The 25,821-nt window shown below is 46.2% G+C and overlaps 1 protein-coding gene across 4 annotated transcripts in view; it reads left to right on the plus strand.

The window, feature by feature from the left end:
- LOC126993018 (dedicator of cytokinesis protein 1-like) overlaps nucleotides 1–25,821 on the plus strand; it is a 111,566-nt gene that overhangs the window by 61,379 nt on the left and 24,366 nt on the right. For all 4 annotated transcript variants that reach the window (XM_050851843.1, XM_050851844.1, XM_050851846.1 and 1 more), the window contains 12 exons: nucleotides 269–383; nucleotides 2,884–3,068; nucleotides 5,925–6,176; nucleotides 6,595–6,846; nucleotides 9,558–9,764; nucleotides 10,241–10,376; nucleotides 12,331–12,546; nucleotides 14,766–14,866; nucleotides 15,484–15,609; nucleotides 16,373–16,456; nucleotides 19,303–19,434; nucleotides 21,968–22,089. In XM_050851843.1, coding sequence (XP_050707800.1) covers nucleotides 269–383; nucleotides 2,884–3,068; nucleotides 5,925–6,176; nucleotides 6,595–6,846; nucleotides 9,558–9,764; nucleotides 10,241–10,376; nucleotides 12,331–12,546; nucleotides 14,766–14,866; nucleotides 15,484–15,609; nucleotides 16,373–16,456; nucleotides 19,303–19,434; nucleotides 21,968–22,089 — 1,928 coding nt within the window. The remainder of the gene's footprint in view (nucleotides 1–268; nucleotides 384–2,883; nucleotides 3,069–5,924; nucleotides 6,177–6,594; nucleotides 6,847–9,557; nucleotides 9,765–10,240; nucleotides 10,377–12,330; nucleotides 12,547–14,765; nucleotides 14,867–15,483; nucleotides 15,610–16,372; nucleotides 16,457–19,302; nucleotides 19,435–21,967; nucleotides 22,090–25,821) is intronic.

Raw genomic sequence — 25,821 nt, forward strand, 5'->3', positions numbered from 1 at the left:
TGAATGTTGTGAAGTGTGGGTGACATTTTAAGTGTTCTGGCGCAGGTGAGTGTTTATAGTGGCGCCATCTTGTGTTGCGAGTGTTATTCTACCTTTTTCCCTTAGTTTTAGATCATTTCCAATTGATTAATGCAATAAAAAAAATTCGATAGGGGCTCGGGATTGAGGTGAAAAAAAAAGCTCAAAAATATCGCAGGGCTGCACGGGTTAAACCTTTCCTTCATTCCCCTCAACCTCCTTCATCACGCACCTTCCCTCTCACCCACAGCCGTCACTCCAGCTGGCGAACTTCACATCAAACAAGAGGAACAAGATCTTGACGCGTTACGGCGACATGAGGCGAGAGATTGCCCTGGTGGTGAAGTCTCAGTGGTCCAAACTGGGTGAGTGGCTGGCAGGAGGAGGAGGAGAGGAGAGGAGAGGAAGGAAGAGGAGGAAGGAAGAGGAAGAGGAGAGGAGAGGAAGGAAGAGAAGAGGAAGGAAGAGAAGAGGAAGGCAGAGGAGAGAAGAGAAGAGAAGAGGAAAGGAGAGGAAGGAAGAGGAGGAGAGGAAGGAAGAGGAGGAGAAGAAGGAAGGAAGAGGAGAGGAGGAGAAGAAGGAAGGAAGAGGAGAGGAGACAGGAGAACAAGAATTAGGACACAAAGAAAGAGGAATATGAGGGAGTTGGGGATTAGGAGGAAGATAAGGAAAGCAGAAATAGCAGAAGTAGTAGTAGTTGTAGTAGTGAAAAGTAATATTTCTACAACACCTTCCAGTGAAATTTATTTGGCACGGAGGAGGATTCAATATTTATTTTTCTGGGTGTAAGGGTGGACAGGAAGGCTCAGTACTGTTTGTTAGGGGGACAGGATGAAGGGAGGAGGATTGGGTATTTATTTGCCAGGGTGTGAGGGTGGACAGGAAGGCTCAGTACTGTTTGTTAGGGGGACAGGATGAAGGGAGGAGGATTGGGTATTTATTTTCCAGGGTGTGAGGGTGGACAGGAAGGCTCAGAACTGTTTGTTGGGGTGACAGGATGAAGGGAGGATTGGGTATTTAGTTTCCAGGGTGTGAGGGTGGACAGGAAGGCTCAGAACTGTTTGTTAGGGTGACAGGATGAAGGGAGGATTGGGTATTTAGTTTCCAGGGTGTGAGGGTGGACAGGAAGGCTCAGAACTGTTTGTTAGGGTGACAGGATGAAGGGAGGATTGGGTATTTAGTTTCCAGGGTGTGAGGGTGGACAGGAAGGCTCAGAACTGTTTGTTAGGGTGACAGGATGAAGGGAGGATTGGGTATTTAGTTTCCAGGGTGTGAGGGTGGACAGGAAGGCTCAGTACTGTTTGTTAGGGTGACAGGATGAAGGGAGGATTGGGTATTTAGTTTCCAGGGTGTGAGGGTGGACAGGAAGGCTCAGTACTGTTTGTTAGGGGGACAGGATGAAGGGAGGAGGATTGGGTATTTAGTTTCCAGGGTGTGAGGGTGGACAGGAAGGCTCAGTACTGTTTGTTGGGGGGACAGGATGAAGGGAGGATTGGGTATTTATTTTCCAGGGTGTGAGGGTGGACAGGAAGGCTCAGTACTGTTTGTTGGGGGGACAGGGTGAAGGGAGGATTGGGTATTTAGTTTCCAGGGTGTGAGGGTGGACACGAAGAATCAGTACTGGTTTTTAGGGGGACAGGATGAAGGGAGGATTGGGTATTTATTTTCCAGGGTGTGAGGGTGGACAGGAAGGCTCAGTACTGTTTGTTAGGGGGACAGGGTGAAGGGAGGAGGATTGGGTATTTATTTTCCAGGGTGTGAGGGTGGACAGGAAGGCTCAGAACTGTTTGTTAGGGTGACAGGATGAAGGGAGGAGGATTGGGTATTTAGTTTCCAGGGTGTGAGGGTGGACAGGAAGGCTCAGAACTGTTTGTTAGGGTGACAGGATGAAGGGAGGATTGGGTATTTAGTTTCCAGGGTGTGAGGGTGGACAGGAAGGCTCAGTACTGTTTGTTAGGGGGACAGGATGAAGGGAGGAGGATTGGGTATTTATTTTCCAGGGTGTGAGGGTGGACAGGAAGGCTCAGTACTGTTTGTTAGGGGGACAGGGTGAAGGGAGGAGGATTGGGTATTTATTTTCCAGGGTGTGAGGGTGGACAGGAAGGCTCAGAACTGTTTGTTAGGGTGACAGGATAAAGGGAGGAGGATTGGGTATTTAGTTTCCAGGGTGTGAGGGTGGACAGGAAGGCTCAGAACTGTTTGTTAGGGGGACAGGATGAAGGGAGGAGGATTGGGTATTTAGTTTCCAGGGTGTGAGGGTGGACAGGAAGGCTCAGAACTGTTTGTTAGGGTGACAGGATGAAGGGAGGAGGATTGGGTATTTAGTTTCCAGGGTGTGAGGGTGGACAGGAAGGCTCAGTACTGTTTGTTGGAGATGCAAGGTGAAGGGACGTTAGAGGTGATTAGTATTGTTTCCAGACTTCAAATACGTACCAGTGTGTATGCAAGCCATCAGCCGCACAACACCTATTTCTACATTGATTATAACAACAATAACAAACACAATAGTAGCAGCCTAACCAACTTGACCAAGACGAACGACAACAACACCATTGACCTGTCCGGCCCCATAAGGGAAACGAACGTAGAAGAAAAGGATATCAGTGACCTAACCTCCCTCGTATTCCTCACCACCCCAGGGAATGAAAATAATAACAAGCATAGTAATTGTAATGTAGCCCTACCCTATGCCCCTGTCCACCCAGAAGTAAATGGGTACCAGGTATTAATCGGGGGTTGTGTCCCGTCTCCTATAATTCCTTTCCCTTCTGTCTCTCTCCGGCATATGACCACAGATGTTGCGCCGACTAAACGAAACTTTCCAACTTGTAACCTAACCCCCGCCCCCTTCCTCCACACCCCCAGAGGAGTACAAGATCCAGTTCGTGCCAGGTCCGAGCTGCCAGACGTCAATGGTTGGTCCATTCCTGCGTATGACCATGTTGTCGGACACCGAACTCCGCCGCGCCACCATCCCCCTCTTCTTCAGCATGATGGTCTGCGAGTTCTATTCCATCGACGAGAAGGGGAAGGAGTCAGGGAAGGTCAAGGTGAGTCTGCCCGCCCTTCCATGACGTGAAAAATACCTCTCAACTTACGGCTTATTTTATTTATTTATGAGACGAGATCTTGATGTATAGGGAAGGAACATTTTGTATTTCCCTTGGGAGGATGGAGGTAAAAGGTTAGAGAAAATGTGACTCTGTGCTCATTATCTTACTTTTAGGTTGAGGTTGAACTATTAACGCACAAAAAAGAATTATAGGAAAAGGGATGATGTCACTTAAGCCTTATTGTTTTACCATGTCAACGATGTACGGGTTAACAGCCCTCCCCCACCACCACCTACGCTCACCCCTCCCACCCCGACCACCACCCACTGTTGCCATTCTCTACTTACACAGCCTACCCACTCACCCCCTCCACCCCCACCTCCACCCACTGTTGCCATTCTCTACTTACACAGCCTTCCCACTCACCCCTCCACCCCCACCCACTGTTGCCATTCTCTACTTACACAGCCTACCCACTCACCCCTCCACCCCACCACCCACTGTTGCCATTCTCTACTTACACAGCACCCTCCCACTCACCCCTCCACCCCCCCACCCACCCACTGTTGCCATTCTCTACTTACACAGCCTTCCCACCCCTCCACCCCCACCCCACCCACTGTTGCCATTCTCTACTTACACAGCCTACCCACTCACCCTCCACCCCACCACCCACTGTTGCCATTCTCACTTACACAGCCTTCCCACTTACCCCCTCCACCCCACCCCACCCACTGTTGCCATTCTCTACTTACACAGCCTTCCCACTCACCCCTCCACCCCCACCCACTGTTGCCATTCTCACTTACACAGCCTTCCCACTCACCCTCCACCCCACCCCACCCACTGTTGCCATTCTCTACTTACAGCCTTCCACCACCACCCTCCACCCCACCCCACCCACTGTTGCCATTCTCTACTTACACAGCCTTCCCACTCACCCTCCACCCCCACCTCCACCCACTGTTGCCATTCTCACTTACACAGCCTTCCCACTCACCCTCCCACCCCCACCTCCATCCACTGTTGCCATTCTCTACTTACACAGCCTTCCCACTCACCCTCCCACCCCACCTCCACCCACTGTTGCCATTCTCTACTTACACAGCTTTCCCACCCACCCCTCCACCCCCACCTCCACCCACTGTTGCCATTCTCTACTTACACAGCCTTCCCTCACCCCTCCCACCCCACCTCCACCCACTGTTGCCATTCTCTACTTACACAGCCTTCCCACTCACCCCGCCACCCCCCCCCCCCCCCACGGTTGCCATTCTCTACTTACACAGCCTTCCCACCCCTCCCACCCCACCTCCATCCACTGTTGCCATTCTCTACTTACACAGCCTTCCCACTCACCCTCCACCCCCACCTCCACCCACTGTTGCCATTCTCTACTTACACAGCCTTCCCACTCACCCCTCCCACCCCACCTCCATCCACTGTTGCCATTCTCTTACACAGCCTTCCCACTCACCCCTCCACCCCCACCACCACCCACTGTTGCCATTCTCTACTTACACAGCCTTCCCACTCACCCCTCCCACCCCCACCTCCACCCACTGTTGCCATTCTCTACTTACACAGCCTTCCCACTCACCCCTCCACCCCCACCACCCACTGTTGCCATTCTCTACTTACACAGCCTTCCCACCCCTCCCACCCCCACCTCCACCCACTGTTGCCATTCTCTACTTACACAGCCTTCCCACTCACCCCCTCCACCCCACCTCCACCACTGTTGCCATTCTCTACTTACACAGCCTTCCCACTCACCCCTCCACCCCCACCTCCACCACTGTTGCCATTCTCTACTTACACAGCCTTCCCACCCACCCTCCACCCCACCTCCACCACTGTTGCCATTCTCTACTTACACAGCCTTCCCACCCACCCTCCACCCCACCTCCACCACTGTTGCCATTCTCTACTTACACAGCCTTCCACCCACCCCTCCACCCCGACCCCACCCACTGTTGCCATTCTCACTTACACAGCCTTCCCACTCACCCCTCCCACCCCACCACCACCCACTGTTGCCATTCTCTACTTACACAGCCTTCCCACTCACCCTCCACCCCACCACCACCCACTGTTGCCATTCTCTACTTACACAGCCTTCCCACTCACCCTCCACCCCACCACCACCCACTGTTGCCATTCTCTACTTACACAGCCTTCCCACCCACCCCTCCACCCCAACCCCCACCACTGGTGCCATTCTCTACTTACACAGCCTTCCCACCCCCCCCGCCACCCCGACCCCCACCCACTGTTGCCATTCTCTACTTACACAGCCTTCCCACCCACCTCCACCCGACCCCCACCCACTGTTGCCATTCTCTACTTACACAGCCTTCCCACACACCCCTCCACCCACCCCACCCACTGTTGCCATTCTCTACTTACACAGCCTTCCCACTCACCCCGCCACCCCCACCACCACCCACTGTTGCCCTTCTCTACATACACAGCCTTCCCACTCACCCTCCACCCCACCACCACCACCCACTGTTGCCATTCTCTACTTACACAGCCTTCCCACTCACCCCTCCACCCCCACCACCACCCACTGTTGCCATTCTCTACTTACACAGCCTTCCCACCCACCCCTCCACCCCCACCTCCACCACTGTTGCCATTCTCTACTTACAGCCTTCCCACCCACCTCTCCACCCCACCTCCACCCACTGTTGCCATTCTCTACTTACACAGCCTTCCCACTCACCCCTCCACCCCCACCACCACCCACTGTTGCCATTCTCTACTTACACAGCCTTCCCACTCAACCCCTCCACCCACTGTTGCCATTACTTACACAGCCTTCCCACTCACCCCTCCACCCCCCCACAGCACCTGACTAACGAGATGCTGGAGAAACTGGATGAGCTGGTTGAGATGGGCCATGGGGACGAACACTACCGGGACCTCTTCAAGACGCTGATCGGTAGCCTGTGCGAGAGCCACAAGTCGCTGCAGAAGAAGGGCAGCAAACTCGTCTCCACGGTGACCCAGCTCCTCGACCGCCTCCTCCAGTACAGGATGGTCATGAACACGCCAGACAACTCCATCGAAACGCGCATGGGCTGCATCGTGAACCTGCTGGTGCGTCCGTGTGTGTGTGTGTGTGTGTGTGTGTGTGTGTGTGTGTGTATAGAAAGAAATGGATTTATTAGTATTAGTGTATAGATAGATAAACTTTTGTGTGTGTGTGCGTGTGTGTGTGTGTATTTGCTTAGTTGTGACATATGAGAAAAGACCTATGTTCACGCTGTCCTGTCTCCATATCCTCTCTTATCCAACTGTGTGTGTGTGTGTGTGTGTGTGTGTTTACCTAGTTGTAGTATACAGGATTTTGGCTAAGTTTATGTTTTCCTTAGATACACTCTCTCTCTCTCTCTCATACACACACCCTTGTCATTCTGTTCTCTCTCTCTCCCTTCAACTCCCTTACTCACACCCTTCTCTCTCTCCTCTCACCCCATCAACTCCTCCTCACACACCCTTCGTCTCTCTCTCCCAGGACTTCTACTCCAAGATCAACCGCAAGGAACTCTATCTCCGCTACGTCTACAAGCTCTGCAAGTTGCACCTCGACTGCGACAACTACACCGAGGCGAGCTACTCCCTAATGCTGCACTCCAACCTGCTCTCGTGGACCCCGGCACCCCTCGGCCCGTCGCTGAAGTCACCCTTGCACGACACAGTGATGACCCACAATGAACTGAAGGAGAGGCTCTACGAGGACATCATTGTGTACTTTGATAAGGGAAAGGTGAGTGAACGGAATGGGAAGGCTGTGTGTATGTGCCTAGTTGTAGTTTATTTATTTATTTGTTTATTTATTTTTTACAACGGAGACAGCTCAAGGACAACAAAAAGAGTGCTTGAAAAAAAAAAAGTTAGTCACCGCTCCCGTAAATGTACCTAGTTGTATTTTTTTTATTTATTTATTTATTTATTTATTTTTTCTTAAACAAAGGAGATTGCTCAAGGCCAACAAAGAGTGCTTAAAAAAAAAAAAAACTTGCTCACCGCTCCCATAAATGTACCTAGTTGTATTTTTTTATTTATTTATTTATTTATTTTTTTTTTTTTACAATAAAGGAGACTGCTCAAGGCCAACAAAAAGTGCTTAAAAATAAATAAAAATAAACGTTACAGCTCCCATAAATACCTAGTTGTAATTATTTTTTTTTATACAGCAAAGGAGACTGCTCAAGGCCAACAAAGAGTGCTTAAAAAAACTGCTCAAGGCCAACAAAGAGTGCTTAAAAAAACTGCTCAAGGCCAACAAAGAGTGCTTAAAAAAAAAAAAAAAAAAAAACGTTACTGCTCCCATAAATACCTAGTTGTAATTATTTTTTTTATACAACGAAGGAGACTGCTCAAGGCCAACAAAAAGTGCTTAAAAAAAAATAATAAAAAAAACGTTACCGCTCCCATAAATACCTAGTTGTAATTATTTTTTTATTTTTTATACAGCGAAGGAGACTGCTCAAGGGCAACAAAAAGTGCTTTAAAAAAAACAAAAAAAAAAAACGTTACAGCTCCCATAAATACCTAGTTGTAATTATTTTTTTTTATTTTTATACAACGAAGGAGACTGCTCAAGGCCAACAAAAAGTGCTTAAAAAAAAATTAAATAAAAAGTTACAGCTCCCATAAATACCTAGTTGTAATTATTTTTTTTTTTTATACAACGAAGGAGACTGCTCAAGGCCAACAAAGAGTGCTTAAAAAAAAAAAAAAAAAAAAAACGTTACTGCTTCCATAAATACCTAGTTGTAATTATTTTTTTTATTTTTTTATACAACGAAGGAGACTGCTCAAGGCCAACAAAAAGTGCAAAAAAAAAAAAAAAAAGCCCGCTACTCACCGCCCCATAATAGACAAGAGTAAAGAGTGGCCAAAAGAGAGGACAGTTTTGGGTGTAGAGGTCTGAGCTAGACTCGTGCGGTCCCGTTTCCGTATCCCGAAGCCATTTTTCTGCTTTCCTTCACTTAATGATTCTTTTCTTTTTTATCCCTCTCCCAATTCAGACATTTTTAAGATGCATTTCACTACAGCCGTCCCTCATATAGTACGGTTTCCAGTAGTTCGGTTTTATGTGGATTTTCTAAGATTTTTTTAGGATTTTTGAATTTCTTGACGAGCAGGAAATTTTAAAACCCTTAAAGATCTTCCATGACAATCCGTATAAAACCGAAACCAAACTGTTGGAAACCGTACTATTTGAGGGTCGACTGTATAATTTTCAGTTCCTTTTAGTGTGATGATGATAATGTGTGTGTGTGTGTGTGTGTGTGTGTGTGTGTGTGTGTGTGTGTGTGTGTGTGTGTGTGTGTTTTATTTTTTTTTACAACAAAGGCTGCTCAAGGACACAAAAAAAAAACAATAATAAAAAAAGCCTGTGTGTGTGTGTGTGTGTGTGTGTGTGTGTGTGTATGTGTGTGTGTGTGTGTGTGTGTGTGTGTGTGTGTGTGTGTGTGTGTGTGTATAGTTTTAGTATACATTAGTTAAAAAAAGACTGTGTTGTCTACTTTTTTTTTTTTTTTTTTTTTTTTGTTGTTGTTGTTGTAACAGCAGAGGAAGCAGATCAAGGGTAAGAAATATGAGGGAAAATTAGTGAAAAATAAGCCCGCTATTTGCTGCTCCCACAAAAGGCGCTCTGAGGGGTATCCAAAATAGAGGGTAACTTCGGAGGGAGAGGTGTCCTGATACCCTCCTCTCCTGTTATCCACCTGTGTTTTGCATCCGTGAACGTTCCTAGCTCTGATATCTCTCCATCCAGACTGCCCCAAGTATCAGCGACTATTGCAGAAGCCAAACATCTTTAGTTCCTCTGTACACCTTGTTTCCCTTGGGCCCCCTTCACACTGTGCTGACTCTGGGCAGGGGGCTTCGTGGTGCAGTGGTTAGCACACTCAGCTCACAACCGAGAGAGCCCGGGTTCGATTCCTGGGCAGAGTGGAAAAAAATGGGCAGCTTTTTCGATACCCTACGCCCCTGTCCACCCAGCAGTGAATGGGTACCAGATATTAATTTGGGGTTGTGTCCCGTCACATGGGGTCTGTTTCCTTCTCCTATAATTCCTTCCCCCTCCTGTCTCTCTCCGGCATATGATCACAGATGTTGCGCCGACTAAACGAAACTTTCCAACTTTTCCGACTCTGGGCCTCAACAACCCAGCGACTTTTGGGCCCCCTTCACGCTGTGCCGACTCAGCATCCGGCGATCGTTTCTAGACCTCTTTCCGACCCTGTGCGACCCAACATTTCACACCCAAGACCTTGTGTGCCCTGAATCACTGGGTTGTCATGGCCCAGAGCCGGCACAGTGTGAATGGGGGCTTAGTTTATGTCCATGTCCCTTCATCCTTCCACTACACATCACGGCACTTTCCACTCATGCCTTGCTCCCTCCACCACAGACACAGACATTGGGAAATAGTGTAACCCCTTTTTCCCTTCACCCCCTTTCCAGATGTGGGAGGAGGCGCTGAAGCTATGCAAGGAGATGGTCAAATACTACGAGGTTGAGTGCTATGACTATGAGAAGCTGTCCGAGCTGTTGATACGCATGGCCGCCTTCTACAAGAACATCATGAACCCTCAGATGCTTCGCCCGGAGCCAAACTACTTCAGGGTTGCTTACTACGGCAGAGGCTTCCCGGCTTTCCTGCAGAACAAGGTGGGGGTGGGCGGTTTCTTGTGTCGGTATTCTTTGATGCAGGGCAGGACAGGACAAGATGAGGTTAACACAAATCCTTAACCCGTCTGCTGCGATTGGCACGGATTTGGCTTTCATTGGTAGCCTGGTAACATACACTCCCAGGTCTTTCTCTGCCTCTGTGGTGGATAGTGGAGTGTTTCCCATGTGGTATTGGTGTGCTGGATATCCCTTCACTGGTAGCCTGGTAACATATACTCCCAGGTCTTTCTCTGCTTCTGTGGTGGATAGTGGAGTGTTTCCCATGTGGTATTGGTGTGCTGGATATCCCCTCCCAAGGTGCAGGACTATACATTTTACTTCATTGAATTGTAGCAGCCACTTTTTGTTCCATTCCTGTAGCTTAGTGAGATCTTCTGGTAGGAAATCCGCAGTCAAGGGGTTAAGACTGCACCCAAGTAAATACAGCTGGGTAGGTAATCACATGCAATCCACAGGTGTTTGTGTACCGCGGGAACGGGTACGAGCGCCTGGAGGACTTCACCCGCCGCATCCGTGACCAGTTCCCAAACGCTGAGCTGATGACCAAACTCACGCCGCCCAGCGAAGAGGCCAAGGAGTCACCCCACCAGTGTAAGCTTTATGAGGCTTTTTCCTGATTTACAAGTCATATAAAACTACTTTGTGTATTTCCTTTTTTCACGGTATTTAACTTCAGCGAAAATCCTAAAAATGCCCAGCCAAAGCCAAGGGTCAGAGCTGTAGATGATGACTTACCTCACAGAGTATAAAGTTGTCAATAGTTTAATGGTGTGGTAGGATGGAGTGACAGTGGTTGGTTCTGGGTTAGATTTGTGGTGGTGGTGGTTGTACAGTGGTGATGGTGGTGATGATGATGATGAAGTGCAGTAGCAGGTGATGTGTGGGTTGAGTGGATGTCGATTTAGGTTCATTGTGCCTTCCTTAAGTGGACTCAGCATTATCTCTCTGCACTCCATTTCCTGTATTCCTGTTTTCTTACATCAGGAAGGAAGGAGGGAAGGAAGAGGAGGGAGGGAGAGAGGAAAGGGAGGAAGGAGAGGGAGGAGGGAGGGAGGGAAAGAGGGCAACGAATGAAAGGAGAAAAAAACAACAGGAAGACGAACGCAAGAGGAGGAGGAGGAAGAGGAAGGAAGGAAGAGAGGAAGGAGGAGGACGCAGAGAAGAAAGGGGGAAGGCATTAACGAGCAAAACCGACAGGAGGAGGAGGAGGAGGAGGAGGAGGAGGAGGAGGAGGAGGAGGAGGAGGAGGAGGGTCGTATTACAAGTTGAATCCAAGAAGTTTCGGGTCCCTACAGAGTTCGGGATGAAGAACTCTGTAGGGACCCGAAACTTCATGGATTGGACTTGTAATACAGCCCCTAAACTGACCTCTGTAGGGACTGGAAACTTCATGGATTCAACTTGTAATACAGCCCCTAAACTGACCTCTGTAGGGACTGGAAACTTCATGGATTCAACTTGTAATACGGCCCCTAAACTGACCTCTGTAGGGACTGGAAACTTCATGGATTCGACTTGTAATATGGCCCCTAAACTGACCTTTGTAGGGACCCAAAACTTCTCGAATTCGACTTGTAATGCGGCCCCTAAACTGACCTCTGTAGGGACCCAAAACTTCATGGATTGGACTTGTAATACAGCCCCTAAACTGACCTTTGTAGGGACCCAAAACTTCATGGATTGGACTTGTAATACGGCCTCTAAACTGACCTTTGAAGGGACCCAAAACTTCATGGATTGGACTTGTAGTATGGCCCCTAAACTGACCTTTGTAGGGACCCAAAACTTCATGGATTGGACTTGTAGTACGGCCCCTAAACTGACCTTTGTAGGGACCCAAAACTTCATGGATTGGACTTGTAGTACTGCCCCTAAACTGACCTTTGTAGAGACCCAAAACTTCATGGATTGGACTTGTGGTACGCCCCTAAACTGACCTTTGAAGGGACCCAAAACTTCATGGATTGGACTTGTAGTATGGCCCCTAAACTGACCTTTGTAGGGACCCAAAACTTCATGGATTGGACTTGTAGTATGGCCCCTAAACTGACCTTTGTAGGGACCCAAAACTTCATGGATTGGACTTGTAGTATGGCCCCTAAACTGACCTTTGTAGGGACCCAAAACTTCATGGATTGGACTTGTAATACAGCCCCTAAACTGACCTTTGTAGGGACCCAAAACTTCATGGATTGGACTTGTAGTACGGCCCCTAAACTGACCTTTGTAGGGACCCAAAACTTCATGGATTGGACTTGTAGTACGGCCCCTAAACTGACCTTTGTAGGGACCCAAAACTTCATGGATTGGACTTGTAGTATGGCCCCTAAACTGACCTTTGTAGAGACCCAAAACTTCATGGATTGGACTTATAATACGGCCCCTAAACTGACCTTTGTAGGGACCCAAAACTTCTCGAATTTGACTTGTAATACGGCCCAAAAACTATCATTATCATTATTATTATTATTATTATTATTATTATTATTATTATTATTATTATTATTATTATTATTATTGACCCTAGCACCCTCCACACCCACAGACCTACAAATCAACAACGTGGACTGCATAACGAAGCCAAGCAACAAGATCACTGAACCCAACGTCTCGGAGCAGATCGTGAGTTACTACCAAGTCAACCACATAGACACCTTCACCTACTCGCGGCCCTTCCACCAAGGCACCAAGGACCCCAACAACGAGTTCGCCACACTCTGCATCGAGAAAACCACGCTCAAGACGACCTACTCCCTACCTGGTGCGTTGAGAGATCCTCTGTTGGGCTGAAAAGTGTGTTGCGAGTGATGCTTGATGGGGGATAGAGTGTGTGTGTTTAGATTGTGTTACTGGGTGCTAGGGATCGTGTGTGCTGTGTTTCTTGAGGAGGATAGAGATTGTGTGTTCTATGTTCCTTGAGGGGGATAGAGAGTGTGTGTTGAGAGTGTGTTACTGGGTGCTAGGGATTGTGTTTTGTGTTCCTTGTGGGTGATAGAGATATGTGTTTCCCAGAGCTGGGATTCTGTAGAAAAAATCTACCACCGGTATCGGTAGTCGGTAGCGAGCCGCATCCAATCGGTATCGGTAGATCGGTAGATTTTTCAGAAATCTACCGATCGGTATAGATTCGGTATCGGTAGATTAAACTTTTTTAATGTAAAATAAAGTTTAAAAAAGGAAAATCACTTGAAAAGTTAAAAGCACAAAACGATTAAGTGCTGCTGCCGCGGCGGGTGGACTTAAAAATACTGCCACTTAAAACACTAGGCGATGAGGCTGAGCACGTTGTCGAGAGCGTAGGAGCTAGAGCGTAGGTGTAGGCTACTCGCGTCGGCAGGCCAAACAAGAGTGGGGCTCCCGCCAAAACTTTTGGCGGGAGCGAGAATCTGCTAGGTCGTGGCTGCCTCTGATTGGCTGAGAACGCCCAGAACGGCCGGTGATTGGCTAAGCGTGATGACGTCAAAGTAATACCTGGAATTTCCTGCTAACTGCTTCCCATAGATGCGCTCGAACGTGTTGAAACTTGTCCGTTTCATTTTGCCGGGGTCGTCTTCTCTTAAGTCTTAACAAAAAAGTCCCGCGCTCGCTTTTTCAATCTACCGATACCGATTGACTGCCAATCATGCGATCGGTAGCGGTATTCGGTAGTTTCTTTAAAATACCGAATGATCGGTATCGGTAGCAGTAATCTACCGCCGGTAGTACCGATCCCAAATGTCAATCGGTAGTCCCAGCTCTGGTGTTTCCTGATCACACATAGCCACATTCTCATTATATAAAGCCATGTCCTTATACCACATGACACAACCACATCCTTGTCACATAAAAGCACATCATCAAAAAAGCCACATTCCCATACTCACTAATCAAAGCCACATTCTCATTATATAAAGTCACATCCTTATAGCACACGACACAACCACATTCTTGTCACATAAAACCACATCCTCGTCAAAAAAAACATATTCTCATAAAAAAGCCACATCCTCATATAAAGCCACATCCTTATACCATATGACACAACCACATCCTTGTCACATAAAACCACATACTCGTCAAAAAAACATATTCTCATAAAAAAAGCCACATCCTCATATAAAGCCATGTCCTTATACCACACGACACAACCACATCCTTGTCACATAAAACCACATCCTCGTCAAAAAAAACATATTCTCATAAAAAAGCCACATCCTCATATAAAGCCACATCCTTAATCACACAACAGCATATTCTCGTCACATAAAACCACATCCTCGTCAAAAAACCCACATTCCCAAATTCATAACACAAAGCCACATTCTCATAACATACCACACCTATACCCTATACCACACAAGCACATCACACCAGCCCCCTTCACCCTCGTCCCCCTCCGCAGCCTCACATCATCTCAGCCGTCTCTCTCTGTACTCAGGGCCGTATTTTAAGGCACCATCGCTTCTCACATCAACTATTTCTAAAGGTCAAAGAGGGGATCAATCTGTTTTTCATGAGTGTTTTTTAAGGTTCATGGCACAGAAGAAGGGTCAAACTACCACCAGGGTCATAAAACTACCCCTGGAAAGGCCTACAGCCCCTACGAAAGCCATGTCAAATATGTGTTTCCTAGGTTCATGGCACAGAACAAGGGTCAAACTACCACCAGGGTCATAAAACTACCCCTGGAAAGGCCTACAGCTCCTATGAAAGCCTTGTCAAATATGTGTTTCCTAGGTTCATGGCACAGAAGAAGGGTCAAACTACCACTAGGGTCATAAAACTACCCCTGGAAAGGCCTACAGCTCCTACGAAAGCCATGTCAAATGTGTGTTTCCTAGGTTCATGGCACAGAAGAAGGGTCAAACTACCACCAGGGTCATAAAACTACCCCTGGAAAGGCCTACAGCTCCTACGAAAGCCATGTCAAATATGTGAACTTGGGCGGCGAAATGTTTTAAAATACGACCCTCAAACCTTTCCTTCCCTGGCTTCTCCTAGGCATCCTGAGGTGGTTCCCGGTGCCCCCAGAAAATGCAAGTTCGGTGACACTCACGCCTCTTGAGAACGCAATTGACACCATGACACAGACTAATGTTGAGGTGAGTGTGTGTGTGTGTGTGTGTGTGTGTGTGTGTGTAGGCCGAAAGAGTTACAGGAAGGAAGCAAGAAAGGAGAGGAAAGAAAAAATGAATGAGTGAAGGAAGGCAGGAAGGAAGGAAAAGAGGAAAGAAGAAAGGAAGGAAGAGAGAGGGAAGGATTGTGTGTGTGTGTGTGTGTGTGTTCCTATCTCTTTGTGTCTTAACAGGATCGATACAAGTCATCAAATCCAGGTTCTTCATCACATTTCATCATATAATTCCTTTGATAAGTGTGTGTGTGAAAAAAAAGAAGAAGAAGGCTTTTCCTCATTAATAATCTATCAGAGGGTGACAAAAATAACTCTCAGCCACTCAGTGTGTTTGTGTGTGTGTGTGTGTGTGTGTGTGTGTGTCACCTGTTGCATATATAAAGGTGTATATCCAAATATTTACCTGTTTGTTTCATGAGTAAGTGTGTGTGTGTGTGTGTGTGTGTGTGTGTGTGTGTAAAGGGAACATAGAAACAAAAAAAAAGAATACACCCAGAGAACCACGAACCACATACCGCCTCCCACATCTCTTCCACACCCCAGCCACACCTCTCCCACACCCTTCCACTTACTCCCATCGTTCCACAGGTGCATGAGCTCGTTCGAAAATACCTGCGAGACCGGACGCTGACGCTGCCCCTGCACCCGCTCACCCGCAAGCTGTCGGGGGTGGTGGACGCAGCGGTGATGGGCGGCACGGAGAACTACGAGAAGGTGAGGGAGGGTGCGGCAGCTTGTTGTTTTTTTCTCTTTTTTCTTGTTTTTTTTATTTTATTTTATTTTATTTATTTTTTTATTTTTTTTACAACATAGGAGACGGCTCAAGGGCAACAAAAAGAGTGTAGAAAACAAAAAAAGCCCGCTGTTCACCGCGTTGTGTTGGGTTTGTGGAGGAGTTTATTTATCACCATCGGCATCTTAACCCGGTAGCAGTGACGGGCCAAATTTGTGGCTTTACCGTGTAGCAGTGACGGGCCAAATTTGTGGCTTTACCGTGTAGCAGTGACGGGCCAAATTTGTGGCTTTACCGTGTAGCAGCGACGGGGCAAATTTGTGGCTTTACCGTGTAGCAGCGACGGGCCAAATTTGTGGCTTTACCGTGTAGCAGCGACGGGCCAAATTTGTGGCTTCACCATGTAGTAGCAACGGGCCAAATTTATGGCTTTACCGTGTAGCAGTGACGGGCCAAATTTGTGGCTTTACCATGTAGCAGCGACGGGCCAAATTTGTGGCTTTACCGTGTAGCAGCAACGGGCCAAATTTGTGGCTTTACCGTGTAGCAGCGATGGGCCAAATTTGTGCCATGATATAAACCCCCCAAAATAGATGATGCATAATCTGATCACAAATGCTTTGATATATATTATGAAATGGTTTGTGTGAGGGGTGATTTTTTCTCATTTTTCTCGCTTAGAGGGACCATTAAGAAACATGATCCCTGCTGTTACCAGGTTAATCACTACCATCGTCTTTCCAGGCCTTCCTTCATGACAAGTATGCAGAGAGTCACCCAGAAGACGCTGAGAAGATGGAGAAGCTGAGGGAACTGCTGGCTGAACAGGTGATGCATATTCTGAACACACACACACACACACACACACACACACACACACACACACACACCTAGATTGAAGAAAGAAATTAGAAAGTTGGAAAGAATACAAAGGGCAGCGACGAAATTACTGGAAACTTTGAGAGAACGTACTTATGAATAAAGACTGGAGAAATTGGGACTAACAACACTGGAGAGAAGAAGAGAGAGAGAGGGGACCTAATAGCATTGTACAGGATACAAGAGGGATTGGAGAAATTGGACAGGGAAGACCTAGTGGAACGTGACAGAAGTGTGACAAGAGGCAATGGTAAGAAACTGAAGAAGAGCGACTGTAGGAGAGACATCAAGAAATACAGTTTTCCATACAGAAGCATAACAACATGGAACGGACTTGACGAGGAGACTGTGTGTGCAAAAACGATTCATGAATTTAAAGCCAAACTGGATAATAAGCGTTATGGGGACGGGACAGCACAAGCCTAGTACAGCTCTTTTCCTGTATTTCACAACTAGGTAAATACACACACACACACACACACACACACACACTCAACCATTTCCTCTTTTTTCCTTTCTTTCTTTCCTCTTTTCCTTCCTTCTTGTCCTCCTTCACTCATTCATTTTTTCTTTCCTCTCCTTCCTTCCTTCCTTTCTTCCTTTCATGCTTCCTGTCACTCTTCCAGCCTACACACACACACACACACACACACACACACACACACACACACACACACACACCTGGGAACAGTATAGCAACATGTCCCATCACACGGTTGAAACTAATTGATATCCTCCACTCTTATGCAATTTTCCCAATGTTCACGGCACTGAGACATTAACACACACACACACACACATGCACATAGATAAACATCCTCTGCTATTAACAAGAGAGCAATGGCCAAGACAACTAAGAGGGCACACTATGAAGTTGATGAAAGGAAGGAGATTAAAGGACGTCAAGCAATCCAGTTTTCCGTAGAGAGCGGTGGACGGCTGGAATGGACTGAGGGAAGATATTGTGACGGCAAAGAGAGTCAAACAGGTTATGGAAAGACTGGGGAATTATGGATGTGGAGACAGAACCAGACAAGTGTAGCTCAGGGCCTGTGTACTACAACTAGGTAAACACACACACACACACACACACACACACACACACACACACACACACACACACAATTGAGCAAAATGGAAGAAGTAGACAACGAAGAGTTACTACTAAAAGCTTCCTGCAAGAAACATAGAGGTTTGGAACAGACTAAGTGGGGATTCAGTATCAGCGAGGAGTGTGCAAAGCTTTAACCCGTCTGCTGCGATTGGAATGAATTTGGCTTTCACTGGTAGCCTGATAACATATACTCCCATGCCTTTCTCTGTCTCTGTGGTGGATAGTGGAGTGTTTCCCATGTGGTATTGGTGTGCTGGATATCCCTTCACTGGTAGCCTGGTAACATACACTCCCATGTCTTTCTCTGCCTCTGTGGTGGATAGTGGAGTGTTTCCCATGTGGTATTGGTGTGCTGGATATCCCTTCACTGGTAGCCTGGTAACATATACTCCCATGTCTTTCTCTGCCTCTGTGGTGGATAGTGGAGTGTTTCCCATGTGGTATTGGTGTGCTGGATATCCCTTCACTGGTAGCCTGATAACATATACTCCCATGTCTTTCTCTGCCTCTGTGGTGGATAGTGGAGTGTTTCCCATGCGGTATTGGTGTGCTGGATATCCCTTCACTGGTAGCCTGATAACATATACTCCCATGTCTTTCTCTGCCTCTCTGGTGGATAGTGGAGTGTTTCCCATGTGGTATTGGTGTGCTGGATATCCCTTCACTGGTAGCCTGATAACATATACTCCCATGTCTTTCTCTGCCTCTGTGGTGGATAGTGGAGTGTTTCCCATGTGGTATTGGTGTGCTGGATATCCCTTCACTGGTAGCCTGATAACATATACTCCCATGTCTTTCTCTGCCTCTGTGGTGGATAGTGGAGTGTTTCCCATGTGGTATTGGTGTGCTGGATATCCCTTCACTGGTAGCCTGATAACATATACTCCCAGGTCTTTCTCTGCCTCTGTGGTGGATAGTGGAGTGTTTCCCATGTGGTATTGGTGTGCTGGATATCCCTTCACTGGTAGCCTGATAACAAATACTCCCATGTCTTTCTCTGCCTCTGTGGTGGATAGTGGAGTGTTTCCCATGTGGTATTGGTGTGCTGGATATCCCTTCACTGGTATCCTGGTAACATACACTCCCAGGTCTTTCTCTGCCTCTGTGGTGGATAGTGGAGTGTTTCCCATGTGGTATTGGTGTGCTGGATATCCCTTCACTGGTAGCCTGATAACATATACTCCCATGTCTTTCTCTGCCTCTGTGGTGGATAGTGCAGTGTTTCCCCATGTGGTATTGGTGTGCTGGATATCCCTTCACTGGTAGCCTGGTAACATACACTCCCAGGTCTTTCTCTGCCTCTGTGGTGGATAGTGGAGTGTTTCCCATGCGGTATTGGTGTGCTGGATATCCCTTCACTGGTAGCCTGATAACATATACGCCCATGTCTTTCTCTGCCTCTGTGGTGGATAGTGGAGTGTTTCCCATGTGGTATTGGTGTGCCCCCCTCCCTCCCCCAGGTGGGACTATTTTTCATCATTGAATTGTATCAGCCACTTTTTGATCCATTCCTGTAGCTTGGTGATGTCTTGTAGGAAATCCACAGTCAACGGGTTAAGGAAAAGTTGGATAAATGTAGATACGATGACAGGACCACACGAGCGTAAAGCCCAGGCCCTGTGAAACTACAACTAGGTAAATACACACACTCGCACCTTTTCACCCTCCCCATCCCCCACAGATCCCACTCCTTGAAGCTGGTTTGTTCCTCCACGGAAATCGCGTCACAGAGCAGATGAAGGCATTACACACTCACCTGGCCAAGAGGTTCCTGGAGATGAAGACGCAATTGCAACAGAAGTACGGCGTAGTGGTGAGTAGTGGTGATTGGTGGTGAGGGGTGGTGATGAGGGGTGGTCATGGAGGTAGGAATAGTATGGTGATTGGTGGTGAGGGTTAGTGAGGGGTGGTTATGGAGGCAGGAACAGTATGGTGATTGGTGGTGATTGGTGGTGAGGGTTAGTGAGGGGTGGTTATGGAGGCAGGAACAGTATGGTGATTGGTGGTGAGGGTTAGTGAGGGGTGGTTATGGAGGCAGGAACAGTATGGTGATTGGTGGTGAGGGTTAGTGAGGGGTGGTCATGGAGGCAGGAACAGTGTGGTGATTGGTGGTGAGGGTTAGTGAGGTGTGGTCATGGAGGCAGGAACAGTATGGTGATTGGTGGTGAGGGTTAGTGAGGGGTGGTCATGGAGGCAGGAACAGTATGGTGATTGGTGGTGAGGGTTAGTGAGGGGTGGTCATGGAGGCAGGAACAGTATGGTGATTGGTGGTGATTGGTGGTGAGGGTTAGTGAGGGGTGGTTATGGAGGCAGGAACAGTGTGGTGATTGGTGGTGAGGGTTAGTGAGGGGTGGTTATGGAGGCAGGAACAGTATGGTGATTGGTGGTGATTGGTGGTGAGGGTTAGTGAGGGGTGGTCATGGAGGCAGGAACAGTATGGTGATTGGTGGTGAGGGTTAGTGAGGGGTGGTCATGGAGGCAGGAACAGTGTGGTGATTGGTGGTGAGGGTTAGTGAGGGGTGGTCATGGAGGCAGGAACAGTATGGTGATGTGAGTTAGAGTGATTCTGTGGTGATTTATTTATTTTATTTATTTATTTTGTTTTTTCTACGTCTATAGCGCCAGTAGGCTTGCTTGAGGGGCCTGGATGGTAGTTGGCCCCAGCCCGTATTGGCGCAGGCAGGTGTTTATAGTGGCGCCATCTTCTCTGTAGCTTGGTGGAGCCCTGTGCATTATTATCAAGATCAAGCTTGGTGGTGTTGTGATGTAGTGTGGTGCTCAGTGGTGGTGGTGGTGATGGTGTGTAGATATGAAGGTAACAGGAGTATGGTGATGTTGCGAGTCCCATGAACATTAACCGTGTAGCAGCGACGGGCCAAATTTGTGGCTTCACCGTGTAGCAGCGACGGGCCAAATTTGTGGCTTTACCGTGTAGCAGCGACGGGCCAAATTTGTGCCATGATATAAACCCCCAAAATAGATGATGCATAAACTGATCACAAATGCTTTGATACATATTATGAAATGGTTTGTGTGACTGATGATTTTTTTCTCATTTATTTCGCTTAGAGGGACCATTAACCCAGTAGCAGCAGGGATCATGTTTCTTAATAGTCCCCCCAAGCGAGAAAAATGAGAAAAAATCACCCCTCACACAAACCATTTCATAATATGTATCAAAGCATTTGTGATCAGATTATGTATCATCTATTTAGGGGGCATAATCATGCAACAAATTTGCTCCATATCACTTAGTAAAGCTTCCAAAAATTTGGATCACCCGTACTGCAGTAAGTAAAGAAAAGGATCTTGGAGTCACTATATCAAGCGATTTAAAGCCCGGTCAGCATTGTTCAGAGGTAGTTAAAACTGCAAGCAAATTGGTTGGCTTCATCGGACGAGTCTTTAATAATAAATCGGAAAAAGTAATATTAAAATTGTATAATTCGTTGGTTCGACCCCGTCTAGAGTACTGTGTACAGTTTTGGTCTCCCTATTACAGAAAAGACAGAAAAGTTGGAACGGGTTCAACGAAGAGTAACAAAGATGATTCCTAGGTTGAGAAATTTGTCATATGAACAAAGGCTTAAAGAAGTAAATTTATTCGGCCTATCAAAACGAAGAATGCGAGGCGATCTAATAGAAGTGTTTAAAATGTTTAAAGGATTCAGTGATATTAATGGGGAAGATTACTTCACAATTGATCGATCAAATAGAACAAGAAGAAATCACAATTTGAAGATAAGTGGTAAAAGATTCTCATCGCACGAAGCTAAACACTTCTTCTTCAATGGAGTTGTTAATGTTTGGAACTCTCTTCCCTGTGATGTCGTTGATGGTACAACAGTTACGGCCTTCAAGAATAGATTAGACAAGTATTTTGAATCCAACCAGCAACTAAGATATTACTCATTGTCGTAGTAACGTTAAGTTCTTTCGAATACTGGTGTCCTTGTCCGCTTTTATCGCCCGGTTAGTGGTAGCAGTAATGGTAGTTCTTTCCTCTTTGCTACATAATTTCCATGCAGTTTTTCCATGCTGCATGGTTCTTTTTCCTTTCCTGCCAGCTTTGGCTGGAGGGATGGGGGGTGGGGAGGAGCCTTCGCCTTTGCTGTCCTTCATCTTCCACCTTTGATTAGATAGTTAGTGTAGCTTGGCACAAACAGCCTCGTAAGGACCAGCAGGTCTGCTGTTGTTTGTTCTTTCTTTGTGTTACTTTGGGTTAAGAAACATGGTCCCTGCAGCTACCGGGTTAGAATAAGTCAGCATCTACAAAAATAAACCTAACCATCCGCTCTTCCACCCCTCTCTCTCCCTGCCCCCTTTAACCCCTCCCCCCTCCACAGGATATGCCGGCAGACATCAAGCTGCTGGTTCAGACGTTCCAGGCCGCCAACGACACAGGAGGACACTTGGCCCGCAGCTCACAGCACTACCACACCTCCACCGCCTCCATCGCCCTGCACGAGTAAGACAGCCGCCACGCTAATGCCTCTTGGTTGGCGGCTATTATTATTATTATTTGTGGTAGCGAGATTTTTTTTTTTTTTTTTTTTTTTTTTTTTTTTTTTTCATTGACCTGCTTCCTTTTACTGTTTATTTATTATTATTTTTATTTTGCTGATTTCATTTATTTTTATTTTATTTTATTTATTTATTTTTTTCCCTTGCACTGTTTCCTTTATTTATTTATTTATTTATTTTTTATATTGATTGGTTATTTTTTTTTTACATTCAACTATTGCATTTTATTTTATCTATTTTTATCTATATATTTATCTATTTCATCTTTATTGATCTTATTTATCTTATCTGTTTTGCCAGTTTATTTATTTATTTATTTACTTTTTATTCAACATTTTAATTATCTCATTTATTTGTTTATTTGGCTCCCTAGTTTGTGTGTTTCTCTCTCTCTCTCTCTCTCTCTCTCTCTCTCTCTCTTTTTCTCTCCTTTTTTTGTCTCCTTTTCCTATTTTTATATATTCTCTCTCTCTCTCTCTCTCTCTCTCTCTCTCTCTCTCTCTCTCTCTCTCTCTAACAGTTAATATTTTTTTGTCATTTTCCAGGAATTTCTACATTTTCACATTATTTTTTTCACTTCTATACAGATATTATTATTATTATTATTATTATTATTATTATTATTATTATTATTATTATTATTATTATTATTATTATTATTTTTCTACTCTATTTCTTCTCCTTTTTCTCCTCAATTATCAACAAAGGGTCGGAAACTATCAATCCTGCTTCTGCGTGTGATTCACCTATGCACTCCGGCCGTTCCGTGATTGTTTTTCCGTGTTTAGTAGTGAATGCCAGTCCTTTTCTTTCCTCTTCCCTTCCTTCTCTTTCCATTGTGTTCCCTGGTCTTATTTTCTTTATTTTCTCATTTTTTATATTTTTAACCCGGTAGCAGTGACGGGCCAAATTTGTGGCTTTACCGTGTAGCAGTGACGGGCCAAATTTGTAGCTTTACCGTGTAGCAGTGACGGGCCAAATTTGTGGCTTTACCGTGTAGCAGTGACAGGCCAAATTTGTGGCTTTACCATGTAGCAGTGACAGGCCAAATTTGTGGCTTTACCATGTAGCAGTGACGGGCCAAATTTGTGGCTTTACTCATGTGACGGGCCAAATTTGTGGTTTTACCGTGTAGCAGAGGCAGGCCAAATTTGTGGCTTTACCATGTAGCAGTGACGGGCCAAATTTGTGGCTTTTACCATGTAGCAGCGACAACAAATTTGTGGCTTTACCCTGTAGCAGAGGCAGGCCAAATTTGTGGCTTTACCATGTAGCAGTGACGGGCCAAATTTGTGGCTTTACCATGTAGCAGAGGCAGGCCAAATTTGTGGCTTTACCATGTAGCAGTGACGGGCCAAATTTGTGGCTTTACCATGTAGCAGCGATGGCCATTCTTACCATGTAGCAGCAATTTCAAATTGTGCCATAACCTCCCAAAAAAGATGATACATAATCTGATCACAAATGCTTTGATATATATTATGAAATGGTTTGTGTGAGGGGTGATTTTTTCTCATTTTTCTCGCTTGGGGGGACTATTAAGAAACATGATCCCTGCTGCTACCGGGTTAATGGTACCTCTAAGTGAGAAATATGAGAAAAAATCACCCCTCACACAAACCATCTCATAATACATATCAAAGTACTTGTGATCAGATTATGTATCATCTATTTTTTTGGGGGTTTATATCATGGCACAAATTTGGCCCGTCGCTGCTACATGGTAAAGCCACAAATTTGGCCCGTCACTGCTACACGGTAAAGCCACAAATTTGGCCCGTCGCTGCTACACGGTAAAGCCACAAATTTGGCCCGTCACTGCTACACGGTAAAGCCACAAATTTGGCACGTCACTGCTACACGGTAAAGCCACAAATTTGGCCCGTCGCTGCTACACGGTAAAGCCACAAATTTGGCACGTCACTGCTACACGGTAAAGCCACAAATTTGGCCCGTCGCTGCTACCGGGTTAAGTGGAAACAGAAATAAAAAAAATGAGAAAATAAAGAAAATGAGACCAGGGAACACAATGGAAAGAGTAGGAAGGGAAGAGAGAAGAAGAGAAAGGAAGGGCATAGTAAGAGGAGGAGGAGAAGGAGATTAGTCGTTAGAGGAGAGTTTATTGGAGGACGTTTCTCTGTGTTTTTGTTTTTGTAGCGATGTAATCTGATCCCCTCTACTCCTGATCCTCCTTTTTTTCCTGTTCCTTCATTCTTCTTTAGTTTCCGCTTTGTTGTGGTTTTCTTTGTTCCTTTCCATTCTCATTCTCTCAATCCCCCTTCATCTCTTTCCTCCCTTCTTCTGCTTACTCCCTTCATCTTCTCTCTCCCTTCATCTTCCTTCCTTTTCCTTTCTCCCTTCATCATCTTCCTTCCTTCTCCTTCCTCCCTTCATCTTCCTTCCTTTTCCTTCCTCCCTTCATCTTCCTTCCTTTTCCTTCCTCTCTTCATCTCCTTCCTTTCTCCCTTCTCCTTCCTCCCTTCATCTTCCTTCCTTTTCCTTCCTCTCTTCATCTCCTTCCTTCCTTCTTCTCCTTCCTCCCTTCATCTTCCTCCCTTTGTTTCCTTTTTGGTTTAGTTTTCCTCCCATTCTTCCTCTTTATCCTCCTCCCTTAGTCTCCCTTCTCCCTTCATCTCCTTCCTCCCATTCTTCCTCTTTATCCTCCTTTAGTCTCCCTTCTCCCTTCATCTCCTTCCTCCCATTCTTCCTCTTTATCCTCCTCCTTAGTCTCCCTTCTCCTTCATCTCCTTCCTCCCATTCTTCCTCTTTATCCTCCTTTAGTCTCCCTTCTCCCTTCATCTCCTTCCTCCCATTCTTCCTCTTTATCCTCCTCCCTTAGTCTCCCTTCTCCCTTCATCTCCTTCCTCCCATTCTTCCTCTTTATCCTCCTCCCTTAGTCTCCCTTCTCCCTTCATCTCCTTCCTCCCATTCTTCCTCTTTATCCTCCTTTAGTCTCCCTTCTCCCTTCATCTCCTTCCTCCTTTCTTTTCCTTTCTCCCTCTGTTTCTTCTTTCATCTCTTCTCCTCCTTTGCAGACGTGCTTCAAATACTGGCTGGGCTATATCAGTTTATCCAAGTATAGGCCAATGATAATAATAATAATAATAATAATGATGGTAATAGCAATAAGCCTTAGGTAAATTTGGGTTAATTGTCATTCACCTGTATCTTACGAGTGTGTGTGTGTGTGTGTGTGTGTGTGTGTGTGTGTGTGTGTGTGTGTGTGCTCAGATGCGCTTGCCTTGTCAATAACCCAAATATACTAATATACCCAGAAAGCTATTATCTCTCTCTCTCTCTCTCTCTCTCTCTCTCTCTCTCTCTCTCTCTCTCTCTCTCTCTCTCTCACATATTCTTTTTATTTCATTTTGCTATGTTGCCCTGCTGCATGTGTTTTTGTTTGTTTGTTTGTTTGTGCTTACTATTGTGTGTGCGTGTGTGTGTGTGTGTGTGTGTGTGTATGTGTGTGTGTGTGTGTGTGTGATGGCTGTGCACGATTTTGTTTGAATTTGTTTGCTTGTTTGTTATTTTTAAGTTGATTGCATTACGGTTAATCTATTTTCACGTTTTATGAGAGAGAGAGAGAGAGAGAGAGAGAGAGAGAGAGAGAGAGAGAGAGAGAGAGAGAGAGAGAGAGAGAGAGAGAGAGAGAGAGAGAGAGAGAGAGAGAGCAACA

This window comes from Eriocheir sinensis, unplaced genomic scaffold (assembly GCF_024679095.1).
Source record: "Eriocheir sinensis breed Jianghai 21 unplaced genomic scaffold, ASM2467909v1 Scaffold544, whole genome shotgun sequence".
NCBI classification, from domain to species: domain Eukaryota; kingdom Metazoa; phylum Arthropoda; class Malacostraca; order Decapoda; family Varunidae; genus Eriocheir; species Eriocheir sinensis.